This window comes from Stegodyphus dumicola, chromosome 6, assembly GCF_044657685.1.
Source record: "Stegodyphus dumicola isolate Sdum_Otavi_A_Nest chromosome 6, ASM4465768v1".
Taxonomy (NCBI): domain Eukaryota; kingdom Metazoa; phylum Arthropoda; class Arachnida; order Araneae; family Eresidae; genus Stegodyphus; species Stegodyphus dumicola.
This window is the reverse complement of record NC_140773.1, coordinates 144,251,290-144,272,893: the sequence shown is the minus strand read 5'-3', so window position 1 is coordinate 144,272,893 and position 21,604 is coordinate 144,251,290. Positions and strand designations below refer to the sequence as shown.

The window sequence follows — 21,604 nt, the reverse complement described above, 5'->3', positions numbered from 1 at the left end:
TCATTAAATTTCTATTATTACAGAAATGAGTTGTAGCTGCAGTATCTACAACCCAATTAAATTTATCTGCATTACCTCCTTTATCTGTAGTTGTTACATAATTTTCTACTAACATTAATTCTTTATCTTTAAACTGTCCATTTTTATCGTCTATTTTAAACTTCTGATTTTTACTTACATTTTCTTTACATTGAGCGATAAGTGCCCAAATTTATGACATCTGAAACGAGGTCCTATTCTCATATTCCCCATTTTTTTCTTAGATTTAGTTTTATTTTCAACTCTATCTTTCCCTGCATTTGAACTAATAGTATTAAACACGCTTACCTTGCTGTCTTCTAAATCAGCATTTACCTGGTGAAGTCGGCTTTCTTCCCTTACCAGTTCTTCGGCAATTCTTTCCAGCGTAAAATCTTTGTCCTTCCACTTATAGATCAACTGTACAATGCCGGAGTATTCCTGGGGTCTCCTTATTGCCTGAAATCCTTTAAAAAGATCTGCCAAGTTGTGACCAGCTTCAGCCAACTTCTTTGCAGTCATTCATATCCTCACGATGAATTAATACTATTTCTTCATTTGGTGTATATCTAATACTAAAAAATTCATCCAGTAACTGAATCATCCTTGCTCTTGTTTTGAGTTCAAATTGCTTCTGTAGAACTTCCTATGCTTCTTTACCACTTGAGCATTCTTGTATCAGCGGCCTGAACTCAGTTTTAATTCCATAATATAATGTAGTGAAGGCTCTATAATCTCTCAGTGTGAATTCCTGCTTTTCATGCCTTGTTGCATTTTTATCTAATTCATCTTTGTCCTCTATGAAGCTCCAACAATTTCTATCCAGTAACAGCATTTTCATATTGACTTTCCATCAATCCCAGTTGTCATGGTTTAACAGTTCAAAACCGTCAGGTAGTAATGACATCTTCAACTAAGTGTGAGCACAAGAACTTGAACAAACTTCTAAGACAGATCAGCTTCTTTTCGTGGATGACGGCCCTCTTAACCTACATTCCTTCAATGCTGAGTTGAACTGGATGACAGATTAGCCGTTGGCGCTGGACCCATAACCCTGTTGGCAGTGGCGATAAAAACAAAGCATATTTTGCTTCTCTTAAATAAAGCTAAGACAAATCTAAATAAAATTTATGCTTTATTCCGTAAATTAAAATAAAATAGCTAACACTGTAGCCTTTACATTTAAAATCATTTGAGTGAAAGAATACCAGCATTATACTAACTCATAATAACCACGCATTCGCCGTTACCGGCGTATATATAATACTCAGCCAACCCGCCGATCTTGACGTCATCGGCCTATCAGCGGCAACCACATTAGCTTACCGCCAATTGGCCTCCGATCAAAATTTGCATAAGGAAAACTTAAAGCCAACAAGATCAACTTCCAGTTCAGTGCGCATCGTGACTCCCCCCCCCCCAGCAGAGCAGCGAGAAATTGATAAACAGATTTCGGAATGGTTAGAGAAACAAATCATTAAGCCAAGCTGTTCTAATTATGCAAGTAATATCGTGCTAAGTAGAAAAAATACGGTTCATTTAGACTATGCCTGGATTTAAACGATACTTAAAACCTGGTGAATCCCTTTCAGAATATTTAATTGCCATGTGTGAAATAGCCAGTCGCGGTTCTGTTGATGATTCATCAATTCTTGATTATGTAATCAATGGGATACCGGATCAGAGTAGTAACAAAGTTATTTTGTATGGGTGTAAAACTATTTCTGAATTCAAAGAGAAATTAAAAATGAGAAAATCTGCTTTCGAGATACGAAGAATAAGGGTTATTCAAGTACTAACAAAATAAAGCATGCACTATACCTAATAAGAGTACAGAACCAAGGTGTTAGGACTGTCAAAGTATAGGGCACGTAATGTATGCGCATTCTTTACGTGCATGTGTAACGCATACAAAAAAAAAAAAAAGTTTGGGGCTTTGAGGTTCGGATTATAGATCATTCCGGATAATGGAGGTCCGGTTTACGGACTTTGTACTGTATATGTTTTTCAGAGCCTTTTCTTCTTGCAATAAAACATGATTCATTTTTACAGTTTGTGGAAATGATATGTATAAATTTTTTATCAAGCCAGAATGTATAAAGTAAATTCGGAGGCTTTTGCATTGCATAACTGCGCTGTTGTATTTATTTCCAAGCTTCATTTGCTTGATGTTCTCAGGCATGTTTTTCCAATTTCTCATCACAGTTCCACATGATAATTGTCCAGATTTGTATAACTCAGATATGAAGTCTACGCTGGTGAAAAATTTGTCAAAATAGATTTCATGGCCTTTGCTTTGAAATGTTTTTATTAAGTATTATTATTATAACTACGTCTTATTCGAAACCCTTTCCTGACCTTGGTATCTAATCTTTTTTACCATAATAAAGTTCAAAGTTGTAAGTATATCTTAAGCGAGATGTGCTGAGCATCCATATTTTTAATCCATGCTTAGCTGGTTTCATAGCCATATACTGCACAATCCCTAATCTACCTTTAAATTTAATTAGCGCTTTGTCTATTGATACTTCAGCATAAGGCACAAAATGTTGCTGAAATTTGTTTCTTAAATATGAAATGACGGGCTCTAATTTTTGTACATACGTAAAGTTCTCTTCGCTATTTTTAACTTCAGTTTCCCTGTCTGAGAAATGAAAATAATGCATGATTTCCAAAAATCTCTTTCTGCTCATCATTTCCTTCACCATTTCATTTCCAAACATTGCATTATTTGACCAATAATCACTTATTCTTGGTAATTTTAACAATACTCATTATAAGGAGGACTGTAATGAATGCCCATATTTATTTTATTAATGAATTTTTCCCCCCACTCATGATCAACAGTGCCACACTTTCTTGCACAGAATTCAGCATATTTATTTGTATTTATAAGAATTAATTCGCAAATTTTATCAGTAAGAAACAATATTGCATACTGTAAAGGTGAACCATCAACAGGTAAATTATGAATTGGTCCCGGAAAGCTGTTAAATGGGGACAAAATTACAGCATCGTTGTTCACTGTAGTAGACCAGGTTTTTACTGGATTTTCATTACCAGTTTTCTGAAACATCTGCTTCCAGATTTGCTCTGTGCTCATCTTCTTCATTATCATTTATTTCATTTTCTATTTCTTTCCTGTCACTATCTTCTGATTCCAAATCTGACTCATCTGTATCATTAAAAAGAATAGCCTCAATTTCTTGTTAAGACTTTTCGATATTTGCACATTTTGATTAAAGCTTGAAAGCACACTGTACCAAACAAGAATCAACAACAAAATGTCATATGCAACCTAAAGATAAGAAACCTCTTAGGACAAGCTGTCTACAGTAAACTGATACAATGCATTTGGGGAAGCCGCACCTGCTACTGCATACCTTAGAGGGGAGGAAAGAAAACAAGATCACAGTCTCGCCTGTTTTCGTGTGGTTGTGGTCATCTGAATGAACAGCCGTGTGGGGCGGTTTGGTCATATAAGATTTAAAAAAAATTTTTTTCTTCTTAAGATTTTTTTAACAAGATTCATGGCACTCCTTTGGCACCTTTCATTTAAAGGCTCCAAATCTGTCTGTAATTTCATAGCAACAATAGGAGTCTATTTGCGCCAACAAGCTGGATATTTTCTCAACATTGTAAAATTGTCTCCTTTATAGTAACAGCACTGATACATATGTTATTTCAATACTGCATTAACAGGTGACAGGAGTGCCTCTGTTGAATTCTTTGTTTTCTCTCGTACATTGGCTGCAATATGGAGACTCCTGGGTTTGCATCAGATGACTTTACTGATGTAAAGGACCTCACAGAGCAGACATGTTAAAATTTTATTGTGAATATAATGACCGTGACCCTGAGCATTTCAGTGACATTTATATACTGAAAGTAATAAAACAGTCATTGGGTTACTTTTTCTATAAGATTTATAAACAACCAGATTTCAAAACTATCAGTGTTAAAGCTTCCAGATGCAGAAACATGTACAGTCCTTTTAGGAATCAACATTTACAAAGACTTAGAAAAGTGATTCTCAACCACTGTGCCATGGCACTTTTGCATGCCGCCAAATTCTTAAAGTGTGTTGCCAAATTTTAGAAATGTATCTAGTAAAAATTATAATGGGTTTAATCTGGTACACATGAAAATAATAATAATGGGTTTAATACAGTACACATGAGAATTGGTGAAATTCGGTTTTTAAGACATTAATAAACACGCCAATTTTGGTATCCAAGCTGATTTTGGTGCCAAATACTTCTGTATTTGAATTAACTTTGAATGAAGAGCAAGAACTAATTTTGCTTTCTAATAATCAAGATTTAATTTTAAAATATTTGGAAGAATCAAATAATTCATTTCTGATTAACATTAGATGTGATTATCCCATGATGGCCAAAAAAGCTTTAAAAATATTATTACAGGTTATTATTTTGTGTTCTACATCTTATTTGTGTGAATTCGGATTTTCAATATTAACCAACATAAAAATGAAAAAAAGATTGAGACTGTTAAATGTAGGAAGATGATATGAGAGTAGCATTGTCATTTTTATGACCAAATATAAAGGAAATCATCAAAGAACATCAAATTTCTCATTAAAAACATTCTTATTATTAACTTGTAATTAATCTTTTAATAAACGTACTGCTGTTTTTGTAGTACATAATTTTTTTTATTTTACATTCAAAATTATTATCATAAACTATTTTACACAGTGTATTATAGGTAAGTAAACAACTTTTAAACTTATCTTTTTCTTTGTGTGCCGCCAAATTTTGAAATCGTTAAATGTGTGCTGCGACCAAAAAAAAAAAAAAAAAAAGGTTGAGAATCACTGGCTTAGAACAAACCATTAGAACATTCAGCATTTTACAGCAATAAAAAATTGGAATCATAAAAATAGATTCTGTTTTGGAACTTATGTAACTATAGGAAATTTGTCCCTTTCTTTTGTGTTTTGATTAATGATGTAGCATAGAAACATTAAGAATGCCATTTTTTAATTTTGTAGTACATGTTACAATGTGGTAATGTTATTTGTAAAACTTAATTTTTGGGGGGTCCATAATTTCTTTTTCATTATTATGAGCCATGAATTTCCAAGGTTCATACATATTATCATAACCACCATAGTAGTAGTTGCCAGATTTTCAAAATGTGCCCAACTGTGGCAACCACATGCATAACCATATTCGAAATAACCATGCTCATAACAATCTTCTGGTCATACAATGTCACCATTTTTGTATGTGTTCTTTTTGTTGTATTCAAAGTTCTAACAGTTTTTATATATAAATTGTTATATATTTTATCTTAAACACAATTTTAAAATAGCACTTGTGGAATTTGCCAGTAATAGAAGAAATTATGCTAAAATTTCTGCAGAAATACAGTATTCTACTGCGATACTTTTGTAGAGAACAACAATGATGAGATGCATTTGGTAAATACTCGATGCACATTGCCAAGTTTGTGTAATTCTCTGATGTAGTTTTTTTAAGTGACAACAGATCACTGTGATTGGAAGAAAAACTGCTGAAAAAATTACAAAAGGATTTGGTGGAAGAAAAAATATAAATGTTTTATTTTTTAAATGTAATTTTTTTAATAATTTTATTTAATAACTCATTTGTATTTTAAATTAAAAGTGTGTTCTCTTCTGATATGTTGATGATACTTTCCAACTTGCAATAAATAGTGATAGCTTGGGAATCTTTTTTTTAAAAGAGTCACGGAAATTGCCATCTTTTACCCAATACATAGCTTTTGCCTCTTCATCCGTAAAAAAAAAAAAAGAAAAAAAAAAAAGAAAAATGCAGAATGGTGATAAGGTATTCATTAATAGCTTAGTACCCAATATAGTTCAACATTTTGTAGTATTTGATTATTATTATTAACAGAATTCATATGAAGCATTTCGGTAATCTTTGCTCTTAATTCGTCTATTAAGCTTGTGATTCTTGCATTTCAAAACTGAATAAAACTTTAAATATGTAATAAAAAAGTATAACAAAATTGTAATTTATAAATTATATGTGTTTCGAAAGCTTTAAGAGTTAAAAAGAAATTTTATTACTTTATCTTCTATAAGCTACACTTTTATAGCAAAACTAACCATATTTTACAAGACTTTTCTTAAGAAAAAAAATTTTTTTTTTCATTATGCTTTGGAAGAAATAAAAAAGTTACCATGGTAGGAACTTGTTTGCTTGGGCTTGAATAATTGTAACAGTAAACTAATAAAATGTGAAATAAAGTGTTGATGCCACTAAGTATCTGATAAAATACTCAATAATGAATTACTTTTTTGAAGCCTTTTGATTGAATCTAGTGATTATTGTTAGACTGGGGGTTATTACCTTATTTTTGTCTATATTATTATAGACACTTTGTCTATAGTATTATAAACAAAGTGTAATCAATCTTATTGTGTCAGTCAGAGCTGCATATTAAAATTTAAAAAATTCTGAAGCCAGAATAAATTTTCTAAAAGCTGAAGCTATTGTTTATTCATGATTCTATTCTACAGGTTTATTCATGATTCTTTAAATAATAAATCCAGATAGACAGGAAGAAATGTATAATTTATTATTAAAAAATTCTGTACTTTTGCATTATCTGCCCAACCTACCCTCAAAGTGGCCAATCAATGGTGATGAGCTTTCACAAAATTGAAGCTTAAAGAAAGTAGTCATTTTTCAAAAAATTGTGTCACACTGAAAGAAATTAAAAATGCAAGAAATATCTGTAATGAAGCGTGGAAAATGACTTCAAGCAAACATCTAAATGACCTACTCAAAATTGCGTAAAATAGCAATGAATTAACTAAAAACGTTCATAATAAAAGAATGAAATTTCTATTTTCCAGTCTTCTGTCTGTGTGCATAGCAATCTATTTTAACTTGGAAAAATCAGAGAATTGCAAAATTCTCAACATTTTAGAGCAAATTAGCACTACTCTCTATGCACATATTGATCTGTTTTAACTTTAAAAAAAGAATCAGACTTGCTCAGATTAACTTCACGGAAAGCACATTCATACTACTATTTTTACTACTAGGAAAAATGCTGTATTTCTGAAAAAATACAATTTTCATTAGCAAGCAAACTCCACTATGGCATTATGATTTGTTACAAGAAAAAAAACTCCACATGCTAATCATAACAAGCAGAAACCACAAACCCTTGAATTTTGAAACCATATGCATTACCACCACCGAGATAGATGATGGCATTGCACACTGGTGTAATGCACACACAACTACTATTAGTGGGTCAAAATTCTAGGTTTCCTACTTTGGACACATAGCACTTTGCCCATTGGTTCTTCTGAGTTTTGGGTGGGTAATGCATAACACACAATAAATAGCACATATAGCAGATTAAATAGCTCAAAAAGAATACAAATATGAAGCAATTTCTCCTTAGTGCAGGAAAAATTTCTTAAGTTCTACAAATCACTCTCATGCTAAATCCTAAATCATAATTAAGCTAACTGCTAAATCCCGCGGCTGATTGAGAACTGACTTTACTAGCTCTCTGATGAACTGACTTCCTAGCTTCCTAGCTCATATTTATATGCTACAGCAAGGGCTCTGGAAACTTCTGGAAGAATCAGCCCCTGTAGGGCTTTAAATATGTGCTTTTTGTGAATCTTCCAAAAAGTTGCCAACTTGGTAAAACAGGTTATTGTGGAACCTGCCAGGAACAAATTTGCTCATATCTTGCATTTTACATGAGTTGTTTTTGTAATTCAGATGTTATTGCACTCAGAGCTGAATGATCTGCAATGCACAGCATTGCAACTATATAGAAAAACAAAACTACAATCAAAAAGGGTTTAAGTATTTACAAATATTTATAACACTATGCAACTAGATATTGTTTTATGTTGCATACCAGAGTATAATTTGTGGGTCATCTTTTTCAAAAATGTCAGTGTGATAATTTATTATATTCTCTGCAGAAGTAGTTCATTCAATTCTGTCTTATATTTCTTAATGTGTTTGAATTATTTAATGTAACTAATTTGTTTGAATTGCTATATTCTAATGTGTTTGAATAATAATTTAACTTGTAATATTTTTTCTGTGTGCAGCTGTCAAACAAACAGTGCTGTCAAACAAACAACTACCAGTGATGAAAGTGATGATGAGGTATGTTTTCATCTTCTGAATTTTGTATCTAAAATTTCATTATAATTGGAATTTACAAAATATTTTTTTTTAGCAGGTTTCTTGGGAAGATGGTGAAGCAGATGAAGCTGAGGTTTGTCTTCTGTTAATGTGTAATTCTTTTTTGTTTGTTATGATTTTTAATGACATTTCAGAGTAACTAATAATCAGCTATCTGATATTTATTTAATCACTGAACCATTATTGTAGATGTGAATTTACAGCTTGTGTCCAGAAATAAGTGTACAATTCATAATTTTTTAAAGAAAACTTAAAGAAAACAAACCACTTTCAAGGAATAGATGTCAGATATGACAGCTGCAATGTAACAAGCTGATTTTTTTGGCAAACAATTATATTATTATATAATTTATAAATTAGAAGTGCATTTTATTTGAAACACTTTTTTCTTTCTCTCAGGAAAATTTCAGACTCTTTTTTTATATAAATATGGGTGACAGTAATAGGTTTTATATAAATATGATATTAATATTTATATAAAACATAATTATATATATATGTATATATATTTATATAAAACATAATTATATATATATATATATATATATAATAATTTTTTATATAAATATGTTTCAGACACAAATTTTGAGAAACCCAATTTGCCTCAAAATAACAAGCTCAATAGCACGCATTACTAAAACTTATTGAGAAGGATAAACTTAACTTGATTTTTTTCAAAATTGTTGACAATACTGTGACATGAATCTTGTGTCAGAAACAAAAGATGTATCTTTAAAATACAATGTATTTTTTATATAAAAATTATTTAAGAATCCATATTAACTGTCAATAATTATATAACATATTAAACTTTAAAATACCATTAGACTTTTAAAAATTTTATTTCATTGAGGAATTGTAATAAATTTAGAGGTGAGAAGAATGTTTCTTTTATTACAATAAAATATAGTTATTTTTCGTGTTACAGATTAAATTGTAGATATAAATGAACATAAAATTGTTAAGAAAGTTCAAAAATTCATATTTGAAAACAGTCTAGTATGGAGTATAAAATTATTGGAAATATCCTTAAGATAAAGGAAGTTAAATGGTAAGTTCTTAAAATGGAAGTTTGTTTTCCGCAGTGTGCTGCCATTTGTATATTTCCACTTCAGAGGCAAAATTTGGTTTGTAGTAAGACAACATTGTATATAAATTTTGAAACCTTGAGTAAATTATTGAAGCATTTCTTTTTATTTACACTCATGTACAAAATTAAGAAAATTTTCGCATTTATTGAATTTCTCAAAAAATTAATGGACAGATTTTAATGAAATTTGGTATGAATATACATTTATAACAGAGAAAGAGATGTACCATTCAAAAATAATTTTATGTACACATGAGTATCAGTAATGCTCATAGCACAGGGATGTCCAAAACCCACGCTGTGATATTGAACTGAAAATTAGTCTAATATGGGGTATGGTCCCCTCTCACAGCCAGACAGGTCATGTAGATTGATGGCATATTGGACAGGAAGCAGACAAAGAGTTCCTGTTGCAGTCAATTCCACTCCTGCAGCAAGGCAGTTTTCAACTTTGGGATGGTTCTCAAAGGGAAATGGTGAGATGAAATTGCCCTCCCAAGAGCATTCCCAACATGATGTATAGGAACTAATACAGTTAATTGATCATGATGTATAGGAACTAATACTAATAATTGATGTGCCTAGCCAATCCATGTGGCAAATATCCTCACTTTCCAGGTAATCATCATCCAGCTAAACTCTGTCTGAGTGAGAGTTGTTGCTCATTAACACTAACCCAGGACCAAGTGACCTTCACCAGGTAATGATACTTTTCTTTGATGAGGGGATGGATGATATCATGTTCCAGGCTCTCTCCAGGTACAGGTATGTTGAGAATTAGTGTCCAGACTAAATCTGAACTCATCTGCAAAGAGCACAGTGCTTGGCTGGTACAAGAAGCATGTAGCCTTCACCATGCTAAACATGCTGTTTTGTGTGCTGATGCAAGTGAAATGTGAACAGCAGGCATTCTGGCATACAGCCATATCTCATGAAGCCTTCGGGCAACATGTGAATGTTATGAAGCTGTAGCAATTCTGTGTCATTGCACTGAAAATGCCAAATAACGATCTTTTTTGTCATCAATCTTGGTCTTCTCGATATGAATCCAGTGTCCTGCAACTGTTTTCACAAATTGCAACGACACGGGTATTACACTAAGTTCTGTAACCATCTGCACTTGTGACTGACCTACTTCCAATCTGCCAACAATTCTTCGTCTCATTCCTGAAACATTGTAAAATGTACCCAATTCTTGCAAGAAACACAGCTAATGTTATTGAAGGGGTATGAGCACACAGTCACAGCTTCGCAGACACACACATATGCAGTTATGTACTCGGCTGTGAATATTTTGCATAATTCTTTTGTGGCATAATTATTGTCTTTTCTTCAGTACGTTTTGGGCATAATTTGCAAATTCTCTTAAATTGGCACAAGAATGTATATTTCTGGAAAGGATTTAAAAAAAAAAGTACAGAATTACAAAATTTTATTTGTATTTTATTTTATGTTTAATTTAGTATAATCTATTCTGATAGTCAATTTAAAATATTTCTTTTCTAGGCTCCACATTTCTCTGAATTTGATGCAAGAATAAAATATGCTATAGAGTCTCTAGGTGGGAAAGTGTTCCCAAAGCTGAATTGGAGTAGTCCTCGTGATGCCTCTTGGATTGCATTTAATAATTGTTGCTGCTGTACTACTGTTTCTGATATCTACTTACTGCTGAAAAGCTCTGATTTTATAGTTTATGACCTTACAAAAGTGTGAGCATCTGTTAATATATTTTATGTTACGTTAAACGTTAAAATTTTATCTGCTGGAATTTGTATATTACTTTTATTAGCCACAGTGAGTGAGAATTTGTTCTTTTGTGTTTATAATTCATTTCTTTTTATTACAGATTCTCTCACTGTGAAGATTTTATAAATTCTAATGATTTAAATAGAAGAGAAAATGGTCCATATTATCTTGTTTTACGAAAATGGATTGATATAGATACATCAGGAGAATATAGATGTTTTGTGAAAGATAATTCACTGATAGGTAATTTTAGCTGTTTGAGTTTTTCATGTTAAATAAATATGGGCTCTGAAATAAGTAAATAAATGAAAGTAAAATTTAAAAATACATTAATAGAATATCAGTATTTTATTTACATTAATTTCAGTATTTAAAACAATGAGGAAAGATGCTTACTTAGTATGTGTAATGAGTTACAATTAATTAGAACAGTTTGTAACCACAGTGTCTTATTAAATAGTTGCTCTGTCTATCTGAAAATTGTGTATTAAATTTAAGAAAATATAAAAAGCTAAGCTAATAGTCAGCAAAAGTAATTTGATTAGTTTCTGTAACAAAGGAACGTGAAGTTGGAATTTAACAGTAAAAGATTTTCTCCGCTTAAAATGTGTCACTTTACATTTTGTATAGAATAAATATAGTGTTTTTTTCTGGAGGAAGAGTTTGATTTCTCATTTTCCAAGAAATTTCTCAAAAAGAAGAAGCTTCTATATAAAATCTGTAAAATTTATAAAACCATATGAAGCAAGAAATTGGTATTGGAAAATAGTTTAAAGGGAATTCTGACTTTGAAAGACTTTGAAGATGTTCAGATGTGAAGAAACAGTTGCAGATACTGAACAGATTGTAAATATATTTAAACTTTTAGCATGATTGATAGGAATATCCAACATGTGTTTTATGTAAAGATTTTTGGGAAATTAAATTTTACTTCTGGGGGAATGGAGTGGAAGAGCTTGCTGATTTTTATTTTTTTTTTTTTTTTTTTTTAGTTTGTTGGGTTTTAATTAATATTAATAAAACTATTTTACATTTTAAATTTCTTTGTGATATAATACATATTTTCCTATTTGCCATTTTGGTTTGTTTCAACAAGAATTGCACTAATCACTTGTTTTGCTACCTCTACCCCTTCTGAAACAAACAATATAATCCCCTTTTTTAAATTTTTCTCATTTTATGAAGACTAAGCATTTGGCCTTGTTACATGAAATGCTGTTTCATTATAAAACATAGTATCTAATCTTTAGTACGACCATTTCATGACTATAAGCTCACTGCATTGGATTGGATTTATGTGATTTAGTAGGAGTTGATATCAGGGCACATATGCAGTAAATATTTTTTGTAATCTAAGTAATCTGCTAATTTAAGCTTGTAGTCCATAAATACAGTTAGTTAATATACATAATCACAGAATAATTGAATAAAAACTACTATGTTTTCATGTTTGTTTCACGAGTTAACCAAGGTATAACATAAAAAGACTGTGCTATACTTGGTCTTGTTCAGTTTAACAGTTCTGTTTAATTGTGAATAAATCTTCATAACTCCTTTATAAAAGTTACTTTTTTTAATGAACTTTCTGCTAATACTATATCAGCCCATTTCTGTTAATTAATTTCACCATGACTTTCAGTCAAACACACTTTTGTCTTGTTGTATTAATTAAAATAATGCACATTTCACCATCTTGGTCAATCAACCATTTTGGTCGATCATCCAAAATCTTCTGCATCTCTAACCACTCTCCCTTTAATCCTATGAAGCCTGATGTAGGGTTACCAGTTGGTACTTGTCTTCTGTAGTGGTCTAGGTGAAAGAAAGCTTATTTGGCACATTTCTGCATTGGGGAGGAATAAATAGTTACCAATCTATGCATGCAAGAACAGATATTGATCTGAGCATGTGAGAAAGAAACAATTCTTATATATATGCGACTTAAGTGTTTGTCGCCGATAGTTTATTGGTTACTTGCGTAACTGTAAATTGTTTCATTCCTCGTGCAGTGCGTGACGAATATTATGAGAAAGCTAAGCCGGAAAAATTAAAAATACAAGAGCACGTGCATTTAACATTTAACAAATAAGTTTAACTTCTGTTTGTCACCGATAGATTATTGTTTGCTTGCATAACTGTAAATTGTTTTATTCCCTGTGCAGTGCAGCGCGTGATGAATATTATGAGAAAGCTAAGCCAGAAAAATTAAAAATACAAGAGCACATGCATTTAACATTTAATAAATAAATTCAACATTTATATATAATAGAATTCGGAATATGCAACTGGCAACAATGAAGAAACAAATAAAATGAAATAAATAAATATCTTTATTATATCTGGCTTAAGTGTATGTTTGTCGCCAATAGTTTATTGGCTGCTTGCGTAACTGTACTAGCCAATGGGGTGAAGTTGCCACGGCACAGGGTTGCCATTTCAATTGACATGTAGACAATTTCCTGTAAAAGCCTTTGCTATGACCATCAATAAGTCTCGGTAAAACGCTTAAGCATGTTGGCATTTTTTTACCTGAGCCTGCATTTGGACACGGTCAACTTTATGTTGCCTGTTCAAGAGTTCATGAAAGAACAGACATAAAATTAAAAATAATTGATGGTCCTTTGCAAGGCGAGCTTAAAAATGCTGGAAAGATCTACACAAGAAATGTTGTGTTCAAAGAGATCTTTGACATGTGAATTAACATTTTATTATTTTATTTATTGAGTTAGAGGTGGCTCTTAAGAAATGTACCGCCAGTGGTTTCCTTCATTGCACTCTACTTTAAGCAAGTAGAAGGGGGAAACCCCGTATGGGGCAGTAAGCAAAGGAGCGTCCGCGCTGCCTGCACTGGGTAATTCAGTTTGAATTAGCAGACACCTTTGCGCAAATTATTTTAATTACAATTTATAATATCTAGAACAGCGGTCATTTTGTATGACCGCCGGGCTTTGTAATGATGATATAACTGGATTTTGTTTAAATACGTAGTGTCAATATAACAATTTTTCATTATGAAACTCTCATTATGCTTACTATTTAAAACAAAAAATGTAAGCTATAGTTTATGTTTGAGGCATTATTAGCAGCAGTTGCTGAACTGTGGCCACCGGAAAGAGTTAATAAAAAATTAATTTTTTGGAATGTTTATATATATATATTTAATAAATTTGTAATAAAATTATATGGAATAAAATAATAAGCAGCGTTTTCCAGAATTTTTAATAGGGGAAAAAAACTGAAACTTTTCAGGTTTTATGGCTTTTTTTAATATTTTGTGTGTTACCTTTATTTATTAAATATCATGTTCTTCGCATTTAAACCATAAAATTCAATTCAACAGCAATATCACAAAATAATTTTAAAATGAGCATATCTTTAGAATTTCCGATGCACAGTCTCAAGTGCTGGAGATAAAAAAAATTTTTTTTTTTTTTTCAATGCAGTGTTGCCATTGCTCGCTTTGAAAACATTGAGTTTCTTAATCAAAAACTCATAAATGCTTTACAAAATATAAAATAGATAATAAAACAAATTCAAACTTTGGGCTCCCAGATGACCATATTCGAGTGGAGAGTTACGTTATTTAAAATTGGATGGCTCTAGGTACCGTTGTTTTATCACAATGTGAGAACCATACATATATTTATGCAGATTCTTCATTTTTTTATTTCTTTAAATATAATACAGGGCTCTAATATTTGGTAGAAACAATTTAAAAAGTTATTCGCCATTTATGGTGAATTAGCGCAAAATACCAAAATGAAATTAATAGTCCTTCTGGGTAAATTGCCCCTTTAGACTAATAAAGTCAGACATGTTTATATGTATAGCACCTAATTATTTTGGATTTTGTGGAAGAGAACTAATTCTCTTTAATAAGTATGTTTTCTTCCTCAGAGTCAGCAATAATTAACTCTCTTTAATATTCTTTGGTATTTTTACTTATGTATTTTCTGTAATTTGAGGTTTTTGAGGATTTCTAGTACAGTTTTAATCTTCTACTAAGACTATTACATTTTTTCAATAGTTTTCTCTCAGTCTTCTGAATTAACTTTTAATATATTCAATTTACAATAGTTTTTACTCCTCATTTCTTAAGAGATAATTATAAATAAAAATTAATCATTATATTTGTGTGTGGTATATGTTGTTATTTTATATAAATTGCTTACATACTAGTTGTATTGAATGTAATAATTGATGCAGAGATTACATAAGTTTGTTGAATTATGTTATTATTTTAATAAAATTACTGACAACATTATATTAAGTAAAGAGCAAAGAGAAACACAGCACAGTAAACATAAAATTAGACAGTTCACTATACATTGGCTGCAAAGTAACAACTTCCAATTCATTGCGTACCACGGCGTTTCTCCCCCCCCAGCCGCAAAGCAGCGTGAAATTGATAAACAGATTTCGGATTTCAAAACATACTTTCGTTTTGTCGATCCTTTACATATTAGTAAATATATATCGTAAATTCTATTAGAAATAATCGAAAGTTCAAGCTTACTTTTATAAAACTGCTCTAACATTCTGCAAAAAATAATAAGCCGGATCCAATTCGAAGATTAAGGAACAATGCAATCTGCAACATTAACTGAATTAGATAATTTTAGCTTAGCTTATACCATCCGTTATACATTAAACGCGCAGGCGTAAACGTATTATACGCTTGCGCACACGTATATTCGCAGCAGTAAAGGTCTTACACGCACGGGTAAACGCCTATGCGTCATCGCGACGCATGCACAGAAAGTTTGTAGCTTTGAGGTCCAGATTATAGATCATTCCCGATTATGGGTGTCCGAATTAACGACTTTTGACTATACAACATAAAATCAGACAACAACTTTGTGTATGGCAGCCAATGTATAGTGAACAGAAGCACAAAAGGAACAAATGCAATGCAACCAATCTATGTCACACACAAAGTTGTTGTCTGATTTTATGTTGTACAGTCAAAAGTCGTTAATTCGGACACCCATAATCGGGAATGATCTATAATCTGGACCTCAAAGCTACAAACTTTCTGTGCATGCGTTGCGATGACGCATAGGCGTTTACGCGTGCGCGTAAGACCTTTACTGCTGCGAATATGTGTGTGCGCAAGCGTATAATACGTTTACGCCTGCGCATTTAATGTATAACGGATGGTATAAGCTAAGCTAAAATTATCTAATTCAGTTAATGTTGCAGATTGCGTTGTTCCTTAATCTTCGAATTGGATCCGGCTTATTATTTTTTGCAGAATGTTAGAGCAGTTTTATAAAAGTAAGCTTGAACTTTCGATTATTTCTAATAGAACTTCCGATGTATATTTACTAATATGTAAAGGATCGACAAAACGAAAGTATGTTTTGAAATCCGAAATCTGTTTATCAATTTCACGCTGCTTTGCGGCAAGGGGGGGGAGAAACGCCGTGGTACGCAATGAATTGGAAGTTGTTCTGTCAGCACTATCCTTATCTTCAGGGCAGATGTTTTTATTTTGATTGGCTTATAATTTTTTTACTAAATGTAGTATTTCATCTCGATGTACTTTGTCTTTGTTATGATTTAAATCAAGTTCCTCGTCATTATAATTCGCTTCCGATAATGAAGAAAGTGAGAGAGGGGTTATTGAAAACGAAAACATTTCGATTGACAAATTAGTCGGTATTCTCGACACAGCAATTGTAGGACTTGAACAGCAGAAATTTGTAACTAAACAAGAAATTATGTCTATTTAATAGAATTAAAGAGAAAGTATTGTCACATGAAATGAAGCAACTTAAACAACTTACATTGAAAGAAATGTTTAATAAAGTAAACAAATAAATATTAAGCTTTTTCTTTTTGTAAATTTTGATACCCTTTAGATCATAATTGTTCTTTATTTCATAAATTACGGTTTCATATTTTTAATTTTGTAATTTCTGCATGCCATCTTACCAGATTTAAACTGATGATCTATAATTTGGAAAAATCGGTAATCCGGAATCGCTGAAGTCCCGACGAGTCCGGATTAACGACTTTTGACTGTATAAAATACTATAATAAATACAAATTTTTGTTAAATTTCATCTCTATGTATATTAGATAATTTGTATTATATAGATATTAAATGAATTGGCAGTTCATCATTTACTATAGTCAGTTTTGTTTTCATAGATGTTTACAGCATGTGGCACCAAATCGCACTTTCTTAAGCCTGAATTGTGGCAACATTGTTTTCTGTCACCAAAGCCTTTACAGAAGACAAGCACAAACCAGTCTTCTTTTTCTTCACTCTGAGATTTAATTAATTAAATTACTAATTGAGGCATTAGGCATTAATTTCCCCCACAAGTATCTGGGTTGTTAAGACTTCTGCTGTAATGTATAGAGACTATAAAACAGTTATTTCTAGCAGAGCAAATTTGAAACTGTTGTATAGGCTGTCATGATGATCTGTTTCTGATTCTTCCTTCAGAATACATCATTGATTATGATAAGTAAGACTTTCTTTAAGCCTGATTTTGTTCTAAAATTTTCCTTTTATTCTTATTTAAAATTTACAAACCTAAAGTTGTCAGCTTATTTACAGACTTCTCAAATATTCAATATATAAACATTTTTGCAGCTGCATACATATTTTTTAATTTTGAACTATTGCAATTTAACAAAATTAACTGGAATGAAAGTGCCGCATGCAACTTATTCTTTTGGCTTATTTAATCTTAAGAATGCACTTTCAAACTAAGAATACATTTCTGTTTGTAGTGTAAATTTTTATATTTATTGACAGAATCTTGTGTCATTACGATGAACTGTCGTTCTGTTGTCAGAACTGTTCTGTCTGAGTAAATGTTAATTTTTTTCACCCTTATCATTTTATATATTTTGGTAAGTAAGTAAATAATTTTAATACTGAATTTCATGTTTTGAATGCTTTCAACTATTATTAAAGATTTATTTCTTTGCTTAATGTGCATGAATATAACAGTTTTCGAGAACTTGCATGTGGATTTTCTGGTATCCAAAGAAGTGTAAAGCATATTTTACAGGTTTACATATATTAAGCTTTGAAATCAAAACAATTTTTAAATTCTTCTGTTGTTGACATGCAGACATAATGCCAGTAAACCAGTTTTATAGCTAGGAATTATTTGGCATATGCTTTTGTAATATAGAGAAAAAAAATTACAATTTTTTCTTTTAACTGCATAAATCTGTCATGCATTTATATTTTGATTAGTATAACTTATAGGCATTTTGTTTTACTTACTTATGAAAACTCAATTTTCATTATGTATCTGGTTGTAATGAACGTTTTCCGCCAAAAAATTTTCTAGGAGAACAAAACATGAAAGCAGTACCTTTAGTACAGGTATTAATCACCATCCAAATGTATGATTTTCTGCCAATGTTTTGGTAGTTTTTCAAGGCCTTTAGCCCAGAAACTTGATGGCTATGAGTCCAGAAGCAGATCAACCTCATTTCGGGCATTCTGTGCAGAATGGAAAATAGCACCAGCAAGATGTAGCTGCAGGTGTTAAGAAAAGTAGAAGTCTGAAGGAGTGATGTTTGGGCTATATGGTGGGTGTGGCAAAAGATCCCATACGAGTCTGTACAGAGTCCAGCTGGTAAATGCAAACATATGTGGTCTTGCATTATCTTGATGGAACATTACCTTTTTGTGCCAAAACTCACTTTGATGTTTTTCTTTGATAGCAGCATCAACATGGACTAGCATCTCGCTGTACATCTTACTGTTGAGGGTTTTACCTTTTCCCAGATAATTTTCTAGATAACATCATGGCATTCCCACCAGATGCAAAGCATGATTTTTTTCTTAACCAAATTGTGCTTTGCAACGCTACCGACAGGCTCAGTGGACACATATGAACCCTCTTTCCAGCCTGTGTTTTTGAAGTAAATCCACTTTTCATCACAATGATGATCCGGTCTGGAAATTTGTCCTTGTGTTGATATTCAAGTAGATTAGTGCAGGCCCAAACATGTCTGTCCTTATCTGCTTGAGTCAGCTCATGTGGCAACCAGCGACTGAACTTATACATCAAGTTTATGCAATTCCTAACATGATCAATGGACATAGCACTAATGTCTAACTCCTTAGCAAGCTCTTAAGTGGTTGCATACTGATCTTCTTCCACAAGTTCTCACAGGCGGGCCTCATCAACATCAGTAGGCCAGCCAGAGCATTCTGCTTTATGAACGTCATAGTCCTTGTTTTTGAACTTTCGGTACTAAACCTTCACAGTATCATATGATACAACGTGAACACCTAAAGCTATATGCCTAAAGCTGCAAGCCGTTGGTGACATTCTGTAGTTGATGTTTTGCAACAGAATTGGAATTAAATGATGGTTCTAATCTGGTAGTGTGATAGTTCCATTTAAGACTCCTTGTACTTAATAATAATGATGTTTGTTTACAAATTTCACAACACAGTATTCTAAAGCTAGTCTCTTTCTTTCAAATACCAAAAATCATTTGACAAAATATGATTAAACAGGCTAATGCGAACTGTATGTACAGACAAGATTTGCAGTGGTGGAAAACTTTTGTTAAAACCCGATATATCAGTTGTTAATATAGTATCATTTTGGTTTATGCATTAAGTAGAAATATATCAGTTTAAGTATAAAAATTTCTTCTTTGTAGGTATTAGTCAAAGAGAGCACAGCTTATATTTTCATCATATTAATAATGAAAAGGAGGAAATAGTTGAAGATATTAATAATTTTTTTATACAGCACATTCAATCTAAATTTCCTTGCTCAAACTGTGAGTATCTTTTATTGAAAATATATATTCAGTGTGTTTAAAACATTTGTATTTCTAATTCAATAATATATTTTCTAAAACTTGAAAGTAGTGCATTAGTAGAATGTATAGGTCATTTCAGAATAATTGTATAGCTAAGTATCTCTTGAATACCTAGTTGTTGTTGATATATTCCTTCAGTTTAAGTAGAGAATCATATGAAATAAGCTCTCAGACTGTTGCAATTTTGGTCTCATGATATCTTTTAGTTGAATATGTAAAATGGTACATATGTATTAATGCAACCACCTTAGCCTAGTTGAATTTTTTTCCAAATGAAAAAAAAAAAAAAAAAAAAAAAAAAAAAAAAAAGATGATATAAGCCGTCTTTAAATTCATTTGCAAAAATTTACTTATAATCTTTACATTTTGTTAATGTATTTATTTCATAATTAAGTCAATAAATCTACTTGCAAACTGGTTTTTCTTTCTTTTTTGTAGTGGAAATTTCTTGGTAATCATTTAACAGGTAAGGTATAAAAAGGCAGGACACTAGAGTTTCACCACAGTTCATACAAGTATAGTCCTACCACATTAACTATGCAACTGCACCACTGTTTTCATGGAGAACACCATGGAGGCAGCTCTATGGTCTCCCAGCTGTCTTTCCCAAGCACTAATCATTCAAGAGGACTTTTGGCTCATTGTGTATTTTAAATGCTTCCTTGCTGTACAGACACCATGCACTTACAAACATCTATGCCTTTCTCCTGTATCTCTTTAACAACAGATATCCTCTTTATGAGTCTTTCTGCAAAATACTGTATGCTTGGAGAAATTTTATTGCAGTTTCTTCCATTGCTTGCAAATTCCTCAGGCACAGATTCTAACACTGAATTTATGACAAAAAATATAATGATTTCTGTTAAATTGGAACTTGGAATATAACAAAAAGAACACATACAAAAACAACAATATTGTTAACCTGAATTTTATGTATTGTAATTGTTTTCTTGTACATACCTCAGTGTTATACTTAATCCTTTCCGGACGGGCATCCCATATACACGTTCCCTTGGAATGTCTCTCGTAACCGCATGTCCCACCCACACATCACTGGAGAATGCATATAAGGGATGTGTGATGTCTATATACATTTCAGGCTGAAACAATTTTCAGATACCGCTAGATGTCATTCTGTGTACGTTACTTTTGAGCTTAATATAGTTTTAGAATCCTGACCTTCAATTTCTGCATTACATTGGTGTCAGCTGTTGCGGGGGAGGGAGGGGAAGCGTAATGTAAACAAACAGTGTTTGGGCTCTTTAACTCACCACATGATTCACGCTTCTTATATCCCTTTGATTCACGTTTTTATTCTTTTTTACTGCTGTATAGGTTTACTATGTGGGGTTCTATAATACTTTGCATTGCTTTTATCGTTTATATTTTTTTCCCTTTCTTTTTATTTCGAAAGCTTTGACTTCAGATTATTATAGGAAGCAAGCATTATTTATCAAAGGGCAGGTATACTTACATGGTAAATGAGGCAATTAGTGACATGGATGAGAATGATGATTCATTTTCTAAAGAGTTAGAGAGTGATATTTTAGTGTTTCTCGTAGAGACATTTTGACAGAGACTGAACTCACTGAGTGTCTGCCTTCCTCTTTCCATGAAAGATTTTGTTACTTCTTCTTATAAAGAGTCTTTCTTAATTTTTTTTATTAACTTTAAAGTTTATTAATGTATTTTGGCAATTAAAATTTTGGTATAATTTGAACAGTGCTTCCAAAAA

At 31.7% G+C, this 21,604-nt stretch overlaps 1 protein-coding gene across 6 annotated transcripts in view; it reads left to right on the top strand.

The window, feature by feature from the left end:
• The window catches only part of LOC118200148 (translation initiation factor eIF2 assembly protein-like), a 61,709-nt gene that overhangs the window by 14,436 nt on the left and 25,669 nt on the right, over positions 1-21,604 (top strand). For 3 of the 6 annotated variants that reach the window (XM_085818950.1, XM_085818951.1, XM_085818947.1), the window contains 5 exons: positions 8,120-8,177; positions 8,251-8,289; positions 10,813-11,015; positions 11,153-11,295; positions 19,705-19,827. In XM_085818950.1, the coding sequence (XP_085675076.1) occupies positions 8,120-8,177; positions 8,251-8,289; positions 10,813-11,015; positions 11,153-11,295; positions 19,705-19,827 (566 nt within the window). The remainder of the gene's footprint in view (positions 1-8,119; positions 8,178-8,250; positions 8,290-10,812; positions 11,016-11,152; positions 11,296-19,704; positions 19,828-21,604) is intronic. The other 3 variants (XM_085818952.1, XM_085818948.1, XM_085818953.1) reach the window with 2 other exon arrangements.